The sequence below is a fragment of the Rhamphochromis sp. 'chilingali' genome (genome assembly GCF_963969265.1).
Source record: "Rhamphochromis sp. 'chilingali' genome assembly, chromosome: 18".
Taxonomy (NCBI): domain Eukaryota; kingdom Metazoa; phylum Chordata; class Actinopteri; order Cichliformes; family Cichlidae; genus Rhamphochromis; species Rhamphochromis sp. 'chilingali'.
Genome location: NC_137945.1, coordinates 17,596,762 through 17,612,145, shown reverse-complemented (window position 1 = coordinate 17,612,145; position 15,384 = coordinate 17,596,762). Strand labels below are relative to the sequence as shown.

Sequence of the window (15,384 nt, the reverse complement as noted above, 5' to 3'; positions counted from 1 at the left end):
GACAGCAAACTCTTCTGCTTGGTGGTTTAAGGCACTGTGGCAACATGTTACGCCAGGGCTTTCACACATAGGTTTAATACGACCATGAAGGTTTATATGCAAAGACAGTTTTGCCTCTGTAAACCACCACAGTGAATTTTAAAATCAAACTATCAATATGTGACTGAAGTGCATTAATTACAGACATTCCTATACATTTAATATAAAATTATTTGGACAAACGAATATAATTTTATATATGATGCTTTTAATACTTTGCAGCCAATGAGTGACTGAAGCCTGGACCCTTAGTGCTGTGTTTCCTCTCAAGCTGCTGCTTGTTTGTGGTTCTTCCTGCATTCAGTTTGGCCTTTCATAACTAAAAAGAAAAAAAAGCTCTTCTTGGTGGAAATTAAGTGACTGAATTGGCCTTTAAAGAACATCCCATTTCTTTGATTTGAGAAACTCCTGGGTTGCTTTTGCAGTATGCTTTGGGTCATTATCCACTTGCTCTGTGAAGTTGTGTCTGATCAGTCTTGCAGTATTTGGCTGAAGCAGAGCAGAGAGCGAGATAGAGAACCTTTTACACTTCAATTAAATGAGGTGCCCAGTGCATCAGACTACTGATTTGGCTGACTGAAGCTTTCCCTGTCTCACTTATGGGTTTGTTTAGGTTCCCAGTCCAATAATAACCTACAATACCTGCGCTGTAATCTCTTTGGGCCTCAAATGTGAAATTCCAGTGAAAATGTATTAATTTTGAGCTTCTGAAACTTGGCAATTTATTTTAAAAATGGCTTTAAATCCTAAACATTTAATGCAATTTTTGTGTAAAACCCCTTTAAATGAAGTCTGCTCCTCAGCGGCGGTGCACAGAACCAAAACTACAGAAAAAATGTGTCTTGGTCAAACAAATCGTGGATCTCAGGTGTACATGAATGTGCAGACACAGCTCGGGTGCAGGGACACTCTCATCTCCGTCCTCACTCCCTACTGCCTCACTGCGGCCGCTCTCAAACGTACGTGACGTCGTTTCCTCTCTCAAACATGGCGCAGGAGGCAGGTCGTTAATGGCAATCTGAGGGATTTACCCCACCTTCTGTGTTTATTTATGTTTGTCTGTTAGGGGCTCTGCGGCTGACATTACTAAAGGAATTACATCTCTGTTCGAGGAGGCTGCAGCCCCCCTTGGGACCAGGCACACCTCGCTCCAAATTCCGGTGCGACATGTTTGAGGGCAAAAAGACGAAAAACATGTTCCTTACACGAGCTTTGGAAAAGATCCTGGCCGACAAGGAGGTGAAAAAGGCTCACCATTCCCAATTGCGCAAAGCCTGCGAGGTGGCACTAGGTGAGTTGTGTTGTTTTAGCGTCACGTTGTTGCTGTCTTGGACTCATTGATTTAGACACGTCATGCACCCTTTCACTTATTAACCGGTTATCCTGCAACAATGTCGCAGTGTTTGGCAAGGCACCGTGTGCTTTTCGTTTATTACAAGCTGGCTCTTACTCCGGTCTTATTGCCCTGCGTAAGATTTCAGTAAAACCTATGCATTTAATTGACGTGGCACAGGCTCCGTGGAAATGATTCCGTATAAAACACGGAAATGGTGCAGGAGGGGTGGGTGTTTGCAACGCCGAAGCGATGCTGCGAAACTAGTAGCGATCTGTGCACAGGCCGGACATCACAGGGGAAACAAAGTTGTTTAAGGCTGTGTTTCTCTTTAGTCATCACCCTGACACACAAGCACACTCCATATATTCGTCGAGCGTAAACTGTGTTTCTCTAAACTACATGATTTCACCCCATTAAGGTGAGATGTTTGCGTCTCTTCCTGGTACAAAGTGGCCGTGCCCCGGTCAGTACAGGAAGGGCTGAAGACTTTTTTTTTTAAATTTTATTTTATTACATCTGTTATTTATTAACCTTTTTACTCGGGTGGCCTCGTCTTCTCTGTAAAACTAGACAATGAAGTCGACTTGGCGAGAAGCTTGAGGTTGACAGTTGTCAGTAGCACCTTTATGCTAGGAATGGTGTCATTTCTAGGGGTGGAGAGAAGATAATTTCCGGTTAGTACAAAAATAAAATTACAGTTAGAAGGATTTATACCAATCAAAAGGGAACATCGTTTAATACAGCCTATTAATGATTAATACACGTTATAAATTGTACTTTCTGTTCTTATAAACGTGTTTCTTCGCAATAAACCCAAGATTGATCGGCGTGCTATCTAATTAACTGCGCTTTTATTTTGAAATGAACGTCACTGCACGTCTGTTTGACCTTTTACTACAGGCGTGAGCTTCACTAACGTTTGCTAGCAAGTGTGTCTTGGGAAACATAACCTTAGGGGTGATAATTAGTGGTAAATGTAAATTTTGTAAAACATTATTAACAACAAGGAAATTCACCCCGTAAAACATATATTTTTTCTCATGTTGGAGTTAAAATTAGCTCCATGCAGGCTAGGATTTTTTTTTTTTTTGTTTAGTTTTTTCCTGGTTAGTAATATGACACAGCTAGAGAAACAAAGAGTCCTGTTGTGAAGCAGCCAAAAATCCTACCTGTCCCAACAGTGCTGCCTTTATCAACACGTGCAGCTGCTGAAGGCTTTTGTAGTGGCCTATAGGCAAAATACATGCAGCATATTTGTTTAGACTCTGCTGTGTTGTTTTGTGAAGCTAAACCACCCACATGAATTATATAGCTTTTTGTGCACAGAGCAGTAACATGGTGTTAATTCAGAATAGGAAGCTCTATGTAGCATGGCCTTAAAGCAGACGTACACAATTTGCATGGTTCTGTTCCTGTTATTAGTAGACAGTCGGTGGTGTTTCTTTATCTGGGGGGCTTAGGGACTTGATCTGATGATGTCATCAGTTGGTACTGATTGTCCTTTGCTTCTGATTTTCCTGCTTACCTCGAGGGTTTGATTAAAATGTAGACATTACAGCTGTGAGACAGAAACCAAGCATAAACCACGTGTAGTTTACACAGGCTATGCTTATTCATAAACCATTAAAGTCACCATGGTTACTGGCTGGCATATAGCATTTTAGCAGCTAGTTTGTTCACTACAATATGTTGTCATTCTGATTTAAAAATCGCTGGTTAACACTGAATCCTACTTAGCAGTCAGTGGCGGTGAATCTTCTTTAAAAAGAAAAAACAAAACAAAAAATAAAACCTTTTAACTTCCCAGTGAAGCCGTACGTGGGCGCTATGAAATACGAATCTCTGCAATAAGCGCAGTTGTAGCGGCGATGCAGTAGTGTATCAAAAACAACTGGGTGACCCAGTATACTGCTTGACTTACATAATCCCCTTTAGCTCTTGGAGCTCTGAGACATCTCTGAGAAAGTGCCTGTGCCACACTCTCCTCTCTGCTGTCACTGAAAGTCTTCCTGTTTCACATGGTGTCTGTTAAATACCCGTTATTTTCAGCGTTTTCCCGTCTGCAAAACAAGGTATCAGGAACAAACTAAAAAGAAGCTACCTTCGCAAACAGTTCACCCTCATAACTCCCAAAGTGAAGTTCCTCCTGCGTTATCAGTTTCACTCGGCAGTTCACAAAAACTACATCATCTCAGTTTCTCACACTCCCCAAAGTGCCGCTTTAGCAGGGCCCTATTATCTGTGGATCTCACTGTCGGCTTCTTTGAGAGGAGCTGTCTGGTGGCAAAGAACAGTTAACTCAAAATATCAAAGGCCCTTAGACCGTATATGCACACTACCTCCTTGAATTCGGCTCAGGCTTTGGTTCATTGTTGTCACAAGTTTCTATTTTCATGTGATTGGATCTGGTTGGTCTCATTGTTTTGTAAAGCCAGCCTCCTCTTTTCCTCGAGTAGCTCTTGTGGCCTTTCGGCTGGTGAAAGATTGGTAATGTGAATCTACACAGCAGTCTAAACCAGGGGGGCTCTCTTCACGCCTCACTGCTAAGAAGAAGGAGCACTTGTTTCCACCTGAGCAGTTCAGTCCCGCTGAGCACAATGCTCATTATCTCTCCCCTTAGGGGTGTATGATCTGAGGGTCAGCTGCAGAGGTCACAAGAAACCTGTTGCCGATGAAGTCCTGCAGAGTTACCTGCCAGCCAAGGATGAGTGAGACAGAAACACTGTGACTAAGTCAGGGATGTAATTTTTTTCGGTGTTGTTGTCAAATTTGATTGTAATGTAATACACAGTCACTCATTACCACAAAATCTTAATACATTGTTATACCAACAGTGGTAATAGATGAGAATAGTGAACTGTGTTTGAGTAGAGCTCGATCAGTACTGGACGTTTGGGGGGAAACTGATTTTTATATATTGACCCATATGCTTTACACTGGGGCAAAGTTAAAGCGACCTATGGTGGACACCCTGCTACTTACTTAGCCTTTTTCATGGTGATGCTATCCTGCTACATGTGCTGCACAGTCCTGAGGGCAATCCATGTTATAATATGGATACAGTTGAGATATATCTAACATGTTTTATATATAAATAACTATTGTCAGCTTGGTTTCTGTAAAGTACTGATTGTTTGGGTGATATTCATTAAATATGAATGCATTATAGGATGAATACTAAACAAATAATCAATAAACCATCATCTAGGTGCTATATTTACTCAGCCTGCAGACTTATGGAGTGCTAATGGTAAGTTCTGGTTTCATTGGTTGGTTCAGTAGAGCCCATCTCCTCCCTGGATTTCATTAATTCTTAAATAAAGTGGAATAGATGTTGGTGGTCTTTGTTCTGCGTTTTGTCACTCTAGCTTTTCTAGTAGGGCACTGATGCTGTGACTGCCAACCTTTGGCTGAGTCCATTTAAAAGAAAATTAAAGACATCTGGCCAACTGGTTCGGTCATGTTAAAAATGATGGTTTCTCTGTTAATGTGTACTATCACTTAGACTTCTCAAAGGTACCTGCACTTTCCTTAACTGCTACTCTGGCACATAGAGGTTAATAAACATTTAATAGTCAAAAATCTTCCAAGAGAAGCTTGTTTAATATTTAGCCAAAGTCCCGTGCTACTTAAATACATCTAACATTTATCAATATTTTTATTACTCCAACACTCATGAAGTCAACATGATTAGGAAATGTTTCCTGCTTATTGACTGAATTTGTGCTCCACTACAAGGTTTAATTTGGACCAAACAAAAAACACATTTCCAGCCAATGCCACTTCACTTTGAGCTTTGCTGTGGCAAATATTTTCCCTGTCCAAGGTCAAAAGAACCTTGAATGAAGCTGTAAACAGAGACAAAATCAGCAAGAGTTTGCAGGGTGTACTTTTGCACAGAGCTCAAGGCCGCTGCTTGCATGGACTACCTTCTCTTTAGAGCTGACCGGGAAGCCAACAGGACAAATGTACCTCTGATCATTAAGATTGGTGGGCACGTGCTCCTCCGTGATAAGCTGCACCATAGTCGCCACATGCTCAACCGCAATAAGCACAAGGTTACGAATGGTGCCGTCTGTTAATTGGGGTTTTTGACCACGATGCGCAAAGATGCCACACAGCCTTCCCTGGATGTGAAGCGCAGGAGCTCAAGGCTGCCGTCGGGGGGCAAGCCTTGAATGTCTGTACTCCTGCAAAATAACCAACACTAACTTGCATGCTTGACAACCTTTTACTGCCATCTTTCATTCTCCTCGTGAAAATTTAGCAGAAGGCAGCCAGTTTCCTTTTGATTTCTATGCAGCTGAGGCACACCAAGTAACCTGCTGATGACACCACCAGACATTTGGGGCATTGAGGCGTTGAGAAAGTGTAAATGAGGGAAGCAACAGCAGCTGTCAGCCTCCTTTTTTATGTCACTTTTATTTGCCAAGGTACTGTAAATGTTCGGGGCTGTTTGATCCTAACTAGAATCTGATTATACAGGCACAGTTCAGGTCAAATTCTTATAAGTAAGAAAGGCATCAGTCGAAAAAAGAATTCATCTTGGAGCTCTGAAAGGTTTGATATGACCTCGAGACTTGCATATATTATCTTTTTTCTTATTAGAGTCATAGCGGCACCTTCAGATTGCTTGTTTTGTCCAAGCAACACTTTAAACTCCAAGCATCTTCAATTCAGAGTTATATACTATATATTTCTATACTACTTAATTTTAGATTGTAATGTATGTGTAAGAAGAGAAGTACAGTAGATTTATTGGGATAAATTGTTCTCCAATCATGTTTTCTCTTCTGTTTCCCTAAAGAAAAGGCCCCACGCCTGATTTCTGTCTCATTTCCACCCCTCCAGACCAAGTGCAGACACAAAAGCTGCTTGTAACCCCAAAGGTTGACTGGTGTTCAGATAGCGAGCAGTGGAGTAGTTAACATGGCGGAGCCTATTCTAGCTCTGAAAGCACAAATAATCCTTTTATCTGTGCAGTGGAGACTGTTTAGAATGTAGAAAGGAGACTGTTTTTGTCCTCCTCACACTTTGTTATGCTTACACTGATATGTCAATACATAATACATCATTTCTTTCCACTGATGCCTTCTTCAGTCCTGGGACAGGTGATAAATTAATTATAGTCTACTGCAAACAGATGAGGCACATGATGAGAAACCCTCCTCCCTTTGTGTTGCTTTCAGTTTCATCTTGCAGGACTTTTTTTTATCGGGGTCATCTATCTTGTATTCATCTATTAGCTGTATTAATTTGTGTAAATTTGCTACTGAGCAAATTATGTGTCGCAGTGATAGTTTTTTATTGAGTTTCTGGATTTTTTGGGTGGGGAGGGTTTTTTTTTTTTTTTTTTTTTGCACCTTGGAGGAATATAAGTGTTTATAGGTACTTTAATATGGTTCAACTTATAAATAAGTCCAATGTCTGCAGACATGCTGGCTGTTAACCAGCTGGGTGCCATTGTTTATCATTGTGAAAGTCTGCAATTTGAGCCGTGTATTAATCTGAGTCTTAATTTAGATCAGAATGTAATGAATATTATGGTATTCTGAGCTTGTAGAGCTGTCAATACTTCAGTAGTCACATAGTAGAGACTGTAGAGATTGATTGGGAACATGCTGTGGAACAAAGGTCCCTGAACTGGATGAACTGGATGAGCTTTAACAAAGTGGTAACAAAGTGAATTCAACTCATACTCTCATGGCTACTTGAAACCGACTCCATAAGCAGAAATAGAAATATGTGCGGCCTGGTACAAAAAACACCTTTGCTTTCTGTATCTAACTCATGCTTTCATGACAGTTGTGTGTATATAGGGAGTTTATTTATTTAGTTTTTAAAACAATTCAACCATCAAATTTTTACTGAGGCTAAAAGTTTGGGCACGGCAAAAGGTAGAGGCAGACACAGCAACTGCTGCTGCTAGCAGGTTTGTGCTTCACCGCTGCTGATTCGAGACCCTGCAAAAGGGCCTCTGTGGTGGCGGTGTATTTTGGAGAATTTATCGTTTAATTGCTTGGCAAATAAAATTGCCTTTGTGTGGATAACTAATAGAGTAAAATCAGTAGAACTCCAGTATTTCTAATAATGGACTGTCTGTGGATAAATTTTGCTAGCTGAGCTTGCTGTTGCTAGCAAACAGTAAAGCTCAGGGCAGGTGTGTGGTGCAGATGGAGCTCGTCTTGAAGTGACAGGAATGAAACATAGTCATTGTTGATGGTTAGTCTAGCTCACAAGCTAGCACTTTCTGAGTGATGTAAAGGGACAGTTGTATTAAACTGCACTACAAATGGTACAAAATGGTGCAGATACAGTAGTAGTGCACAATACAAGTTAACAACTTGTGTCCTTGTGCCAGCTCTCAAATGTCAGGTGATGTCAGAGGGGAATTTTAAACTTCTCTTTTTAACAAATGTCCAACTTCTGCCATAATACTAACAGTATCACTGTAATAATGAAGTATCACACAGTGCTTGTGAGTGTAAAGTTCCCCTAAACATGGCAGGGCAGGTAGAAGACGACAGGTGCACTTACAAAAATGACTTGTATTTACCTTCCCTAGGCTTAGTGTTTGTCTCCAGATTCTGTAGCCTGCACGCTGATAATAACCCGGTTTTAAAAGAAAAGCGGTTGTATTTCATACCAATAGATAGAAGAATGCTACATAATGTGTCCAACCACAGTGGAATTATTAAAGATGCATTAATTTTAATAACAAAGCCAACAGCTGAGTAATCGAGACCTTGTGGAGGCAGAGCGCTTTGGGACTTTTTGGCTACAAAATTAGAGCCTTGATTCAGCCATGGGAGTGAGACTGGTGATTAGAAGGGCTTATGCAAGTGCGAGTGAGTGGGCTGGTGGGACACACACATGCACACGGAAATGTAAAGCACGCATGCCCAAACGCATGAGTGCACATGTGATTAGGTAGCCCAGACAACCTCTGACAGTCGTTCCTTCTTCCACACCGAATGTAATTACCGCTGTGCAACCTTTTCTTTCATCGTGAACAGCAGAAATGTCAGAGGTCTGATTTTTCTCAGGCTTTCTTCGGTGATCGCAGCTACGCCATGTTTGCCTACAACAACAGTTTATTCTCAGATTGGTCAAATGTAGTGCATTAGTGTGAGCCTCTGTCTTGTGTGTGGATATTGGCTTAAAAATTAGGCTTAAATGCCTTTTGTTGATTATTGAGTGTACCTGAGATCCAATCCTGACAGTCTGGATACCGGGTTGTAGTGTTTCACTGTGATCATGATTGTTTTTGGGGTAAAAGCAGTCTGACTAAAATGAATGTTCGCTGATCATTGCGTATGGTGCGGTTAGTGCCAACCGCAGGATCCATGCCAAATGCAGATGGGCTCTAAAGTCTTTGAAATGGAAATAGTGCTGCAGAAGGCGGATGCCCTTTGTCGCTCTCCAGCTCCTTTCTCAGGTGATGGAAACTGAGTCAGAAATTAACCTCTAACCTCTTGCATATGTATATGCATGTGCATTGGTAGCGATTGCTGCGGTCCCATTGTGAAGAAGTGTTGTGTTATCATAGTGGAGATTTTTTTTTTTTTTTTTTTTTTTACTCATCCAAGGTCCAGGAATTGATCAGGCTGCAGTGAAATCCTTCACATTGTCTCTCTTTCTTATGTCTTATTTCTTCTGTGTTATAGATGATCAAAAACATGTCTGATTACAGTCTAGAAATGATTACTGTCCGCCTGCACTGTGGTGGCAGCTTCACAAAAACAGCAACACAATGCTTCTATTGCACATACAAAAACCCAACCCCATAATCATAGAGCTAATAAAAAGGCAGGTTTATTAAGCTTATTTTCTTTGGAAAATAGCCTCGTCCTTGCCTCTGCTTCCTCTCGCTTTCTCCCTTTTCTCTCCTCCCTCTGTGTCTGAACCCAGTGTCCCCTCCCAGCGAGCTGTTTTCTAGCTGCTTGTCTTGTGACGTGTTGCGGAGCATCTCCAGAGAGCTGCCTGTTTATCTCTCTCCCTCCCACCAGTGTAGCAGCCGTGTGCATGCGCTGCTGTGTCTTAATTGATGAAATGTTAGAGGTCTCGTGAGATTTTTTTTCTTTTTCTTTCTTCTTCTAGTGTGGGCGCATGCGCGTTTTTGATTGCATTTGATTGTTATTCCGCGCATGAACTTTACGCTGGCTAAAAATGTCTACTTATTGAATTAGTGTTGATCCAGCAGCTTTAGTCAGCTAAGATATATTTGCCCAGGTGAACGCATCCTCTCAGGGCTGCCATTGAGTGCATCTACCTGCTGTGCACACTGTTGTTGGCGTCAGTGATAATGAGCGAATCCTGCAACAAGACAACCGTACTGCAACATTTCGGAGAAGAATTGCACCCTGGATGGGTTACAGTTTTATTTCTGTTTATTTTTGCTCCAAGCCTTCTCTCACAGATGTCCATGTAGAGTTTACTGGTAGTAGCAAAACGCAAATGTCAAACATATCCTAACAAAATTTTTCATTTGGTCTCACTGAGACAGAAAAATAGAGAAACACCTATCGATTTGCATAGCAGTAAAGCTAAACTGGCAAACAGAAATCGACCATTTGCGAGTTTACTGAGGCGCCAAAAGTTTTTGTGTGCACTTTGTTTGCACCACCTGCTGCACCCCTTTTCCTTCTGACACTAGGTTGGTACTTGACCTTCTCGAGATGGGCAGCTTCATTGCCTTACAGCCTTTTAGCCCTGTTTAGATTTAATGTAGAGAAATAAGTGAAAACTTGTCCGATTCTCGTCACCATGTCTACTTGCAGCAAAAGTAACCAACGACATGCATAAACACACATGAGGAGGCCTTAGGATGTGTGACTCCAGGGTTTACGGTCCTGCCGACTTATTCCTGTGGCTACTCGCAGATTGCTGCTGAGGCTGAGGAATGCTTCGTCATGGCACTCGGGCAGGGTGGCGCACGGGAAGGGGGGAGACTCAACTTAGTCTGGAAGTAGCTCCCGGCAGCAGTGGGAGACGAGAGGGAGCAGGTTGTTTTGAAGCAGGTGTTTGATGTGTTGTACGTATGATGAAAGCAGGCTGTTGTTCTGCTCGTGCTAGCAGACTTGGCGTTTTCTACAATTCATCACCACGTGTAGCCGGGGCGTCTCGTAAATGTAGTACACTCTTAGCCTCGGTACAGACTTCCATGAATATTCAAGCACATCTTTTATCAACGCTGTTTACAATCTCAGAACACAAACACTCCTTTTTGAGGAACGGGCTGTGAACTGTAGTGGTCAACAGCATATTTCTCATTCAGTCATTGCTACATTTTCTTCTCTCCTGGTTTTAAACTGGCAACCCTCCCACAATCCCACTGCTAACCTTTTGCTCAGGGCTTCCAAATACTTCCCGTGCTGATTCATCAGCCTTATCTACTATGGCTGCCTATTGGAATGCTAAGTGGCTAACTACACTGTTGTGTACATATCTAAGCCATGATCAGCTTTTGCTGTAGCTCAGTGTAAGTGTGATTGAAGGGGATCACTGATAAGCCACTGTGAAACACATATTATATAAAGCACTACAGGAACCTGTCTCGGTTCACTGTCAGGTTCAGCGATTGAGTGTGATGTTGGTGTCTCTCTCTTCACATCAGGCTGTGCTTATCCTAGCATCTCAGTCAGGCACTGTCTCTTACACATATGAGGTTTTTGTGCTTTCATCTGTCAGATTATTGGCTGTTAGTTGCTCATACTGTTATATCTGTGTTGTGTATGGCTCACACCCTAATATCAAATCACCGTGCCTTACGTGCTCTTTTCAGATAAGTGCATTGTTTTAGTAGTGCTGTCATGCTGTCAGGGGTGGGATTTGGTTGTTTTGTGTGAGCTGGCTTCAGGCTGAGGCACTGAAGCTCGGGTCTCTTCACGATGTCATCATCTCATGAATTTTTCACAGGCGGCCTTCATGTGTAGGTGTCACATAGCAGACTTTAGTTCACAGGCAGGGACGCGAGCAAAAAGAAGCCGTGATCCGCTCCGAAACGTAAATAAAAACGGTTAAAGCAGTTATGAGTGAGATATAAATCACATTGTGATATTTGGTGGCGCTGACTCAGCAGCTTGCATAGGTGTTGTGATACATAAGCTAGTTGGGGTTGCAGAAGTGAATGTTTTCTAAATATGAGGAAGTTTTTGTTTAGGTTTTTTACTTACCCATCAGGAGGCTGTTAATATAGCAGGTGCTACAGTATGATTTTATTGTGGGGAGGTACTTGACTAGAATGTGTGTGTCTGTGTCTATGTGCTTGAAAGTATTAATAAATGCCCATTTTGTAGTCTTGCCAGCACTCAGAGGCTGCACTCTACCCACTCTTGCCTTTATACAGGTGTGGAGACTGCATTCACTCCAGAGCAGAGTGGAGCAATGATTAGCCAGCTTTTTACTGACCCTCTCTGCAGCTTAGAGACGGTTTTATTGGGAAGGGGGCACTTCAGTAAATGACAGCCTCAGGGTATGTGGGCTCGCCCTAAAGTATCTAGGCTAAACTTTTTATAGGACTGGCAGGGTTAGCTGGAGTGTGTGAACACAGGTGCTCAATCTAACAACTAGCGTCTCATTTTAAGAAGTAGTCCTGTGTGATTATACACCAGAGAAAGACATAGTTCTATACGTAGTTGACCCACTTGTCCTTGGATGATGAAAGAAACGTGTACTGCAGGCCTAAAAAGACTCTCTCCAAGGGGGTCAGATTGGATGTGCAGACATTATTGCTCATTTAAGTCGTAGTGTTAGGATCTGGGTCAAAGTCAGGGTAAGAGTGAAGAGACAGAAAGTTGGGGGAGCTTTCAAAGACTTTTTGTTGCTTTGTGATGTGGGCGATGGCTGATGAGCAGGATGGCTCCCTGTAATGTATCTTGTGAGTGTATGTAAGCTATAAGAGACCTATAACAGATGCATTAAGACACCTGTTATGGATTAATCGGAGCAGTTTCCTGTCCGCCAGTCATTTAGCTGTAATCCTGGCACAGCAAAATCAACCCTGTAAGTAAGAAAGAAGTTGAAACAATTGATTTTCATTGATAATGTTTCTACTAGTTCTATTTTGTGACTTTAGACAAATGAGCCAACTTTATTGGGATTTTTGTTCATTTTGAGAAATCTCTGCCTATGGGGCAGTCTGATTTTTGAAGTTTTAGTTACAAAGTTTCCAAGTTTTATCAGCTGGCCCACAAAAGCCCCTTCAGTGGACCCCTGCTCTTTTCCAAGTGTGCTCATCGGACTGAAAAGCAGTGAGCCAATTGGCTTCATCTGCATCACTGTCACCCCATGTGACAGCTGTGTGGAGGAGGTCTTACTCTCTTCTCCTGTTATTTCCTCTTTTATACCACAAACAAGTGTGCAGAAAGCTTTAGTTATGCAGCACTAACACTAAATACCTTGGTACACCTTGGTTTCTTTGTTGCTGACCTTGAAGATATCGTAAATCAAGAATGAGGCTTGGTAAATAAATCACAAAGGGTTGACTTCTATCAGCTTGTGATAGCAAACTAAAGTTTGGAGATATCCTATGTGGGAAGGCTCCTTTAGATAGTTTGGTTTATTGGACAATTACAGCCCAGTTTGATCTCTAGTGGGATAGACCATTCAAACCATTAAATAACCAGTAATCTTTTTCTTTTCTTTTTTCTTTATTTTGCTACAAAAACAAAACCCAAAACATCCTAAATATGTTTACACTGATTAAAAAATTTCCTCTGCTAAGTAAGAATATAAAGCTGTTAAGGCATACTGTTCAAACAGCTCTTTATCTTCTGTCATCATAGAAACACTAGTGTTCTTCTGCGGGGTGGGGCTGGTTTCCTTGTCGGTAAGAAGGCTGTAAAACTGGCAGGGAAACCGAAAGATCAGATAAGCACTCTCATAATAACTTTAATTTTAAATGAAGTGGAAAGTTTAAAATGATGCCCTCCTACCCTGCAGTTTTCACACTTTGCGAAGCCATCCATTGGGTCTAGATTGGACCCTTTGGCTGTTTTCTGGCCTGTGCTTTTCTTCATTTCTTCCACTACATTGAACTTTTTACTCGTGTCTTCTGGCCAAAAGTGTGCCTGTGAGTTTTCTGATTGAGACCACAGATCACACTTTGATAGCTCATTTGTGCTTCCTTGTCTTGTTTGTGACAAGTGCAGTGTTTTGGCTTTTATATAGCAACGTAATTCAGCTCAGTATCCAAGGAAGGAAACCATTACATCATGACTCAGTTAGTAAAAGTGGAGACAAATTAATAAGTGTCTAGGGTTCTGTGTGTGTTAATGCTACTCTCTCATCTTTGCCCACTTCCTGCTTTGCCTCACAACTCTGCATATGTTTTGCTTTGAAACCCACGACTGGCAAAGCGGCCATAATTTTCCATAACTTTAACATCCATCTCATGTCTGTCCAATCCTAGGAGTGTCCAGCACTGTTCCTCCTTATCATTATTACCACCAGCCACTGTTGCTATGGTTTCAGTGTTCAAATCCCGAGGTGACAGTTTCTCATCGATGCACGGAGCTAATTACTTGATGCTTACTTACACAGTCAACGTGACAGTCCCCACCCCTCCTGTCAAAATGACTGGTTTTGTACTGGCTGCTTGTTTGACTTCTCTGTGCATTTGCATAAATCTGATAGCAATCCAAGTAATTGCTTGACGTGAAGCTAATGTTGATAGTGGAATAGCCAGGGGTCAGCACGATTATAGTTTCACACATCCCATAATAGAGGCCTCTAGAGACTTATTGGAATTTTAGTGTCATGCAATACCGACAGTAAGCAGAGCAGGAGAGATGCAATTTTACACCACGTTTTCTTTCATGGTAACATGCAGTGCCTGCAGTGATGTAGCACTGATGTTTGACTGGGTCTTTTTCTATCACGTTTGCTTTTTTCCTGTTAAACTGAAGGGATAGAAATCTGAAAGATCGGACGTTAATGATTATTCACTTTGGAGACTATTTCTTAAGAGCTAATTGGTCAAGGTTTGGTCAAAATTGAAATGGTGTTCACTAAACGAGGTATCAATGCGACACACTAACTTAACTCTAACTCTAAAACTGACCCATTCAGAGTTGATATTACAGCTTCAGGGTGCCAGCGTCTCAAATGCTCGTGCACTGCAGTAGTGCTGTCGTGGAAGGAAAGCTCTGCGTTGCACAAACTTTATTGTTTTCTGTGAAATGCTTTCCATTTTCTTCCCTCCTCCTGTTTTGCCATTTGCGAACTAAGTTCTTCTTCGTTCTTGTAAAGTCTTGGCAGGCGATATAGGCGATACTGCCACCATAGCTTCCTGTAGTGTAATGCAGTTACAAAAGCACATATGACGCGTTGAGAATTTTATTTATGGGCGTCATCGATTATGCCGACTAATTGTTTCAGCCCTAAACAATTGGTCGGCAATCGACACCTAATTCGGCACACCTTGCTAGTACCATGTTGGCCTTGAGAACTGCCTTGATCCTTTTGTGGCACAGATTCAACATGGGTGCTGGAAGAATTCCTCAGAGATTTTGGTCCATATCGACATGACAGCATCACACAGTTGTTGCAAATTTATCAGCTGCACATCTATGATGTGAATCTGCTGTTCCAGCCCATCCCAGAGGTCCTCTATTGGATTGAGATTTGGTGGCTATGGAGTGCATTGGAGTACAATGAACTCATTGCTCATGCTCAAGAAACCAGTTTGAGAATATCTGAGACTTTTGCATCTAAAACAAAGCAGCAGGAACCCTGTTTTTTGACACTGTGCGTTGGGCTACATACAGCTCCTGCACAAACACACACAGGGTGACAACAAACCAGGTGAAGATGGCTAAGTATGGAAGAATAGCTCAATCAGCCACAATGTTAAAACCCCCTTCTCACTATAGTGCGGGTCCTCCTTGGGTATACTGGAGTGGATCCTTTGGGACTGCATGGAGGCCATGGATTTGAACTCTTGGGTTTCTTTGTTGTGTCTCTTGACTCGTTCCTATGCAGTTTTATATGTGGCAGAGAAATGTTGT

The 15,384-nt window shown here is 41.9% G+C and overlaps 1 protein-coding gene across 2 annotated transcripts in view; it reads left to right on the top strand.

The window, feature by feature from the left end:
* The first annotated feature begins 1,007 nt into the window (after nt 1-1,007).
* Nucleotides 1,008-15,384, top strand: part of arfgef1 (ADP-ribosylation factor guanine nucleotide-exchange factor 1 (brefeldin A-inhibited)) — a 53,953-nt gene continuing 39,576 nt past the window's right edge. For both annotated transcript variants that reach the window (XM_080864292.1, XM_080864293.1), the window contains exon 1: nt 1,008-1,330. In XM_080864292.1, the coding sequence (XP_080720418.1) occupies nt 1,207-1,330 (124 nt within the window). In that variant the 5' untranslated portion in view covers nt 1,008-1,206. The remainder of the gene's footprint in view (nt 1,331-15,384) is intronic.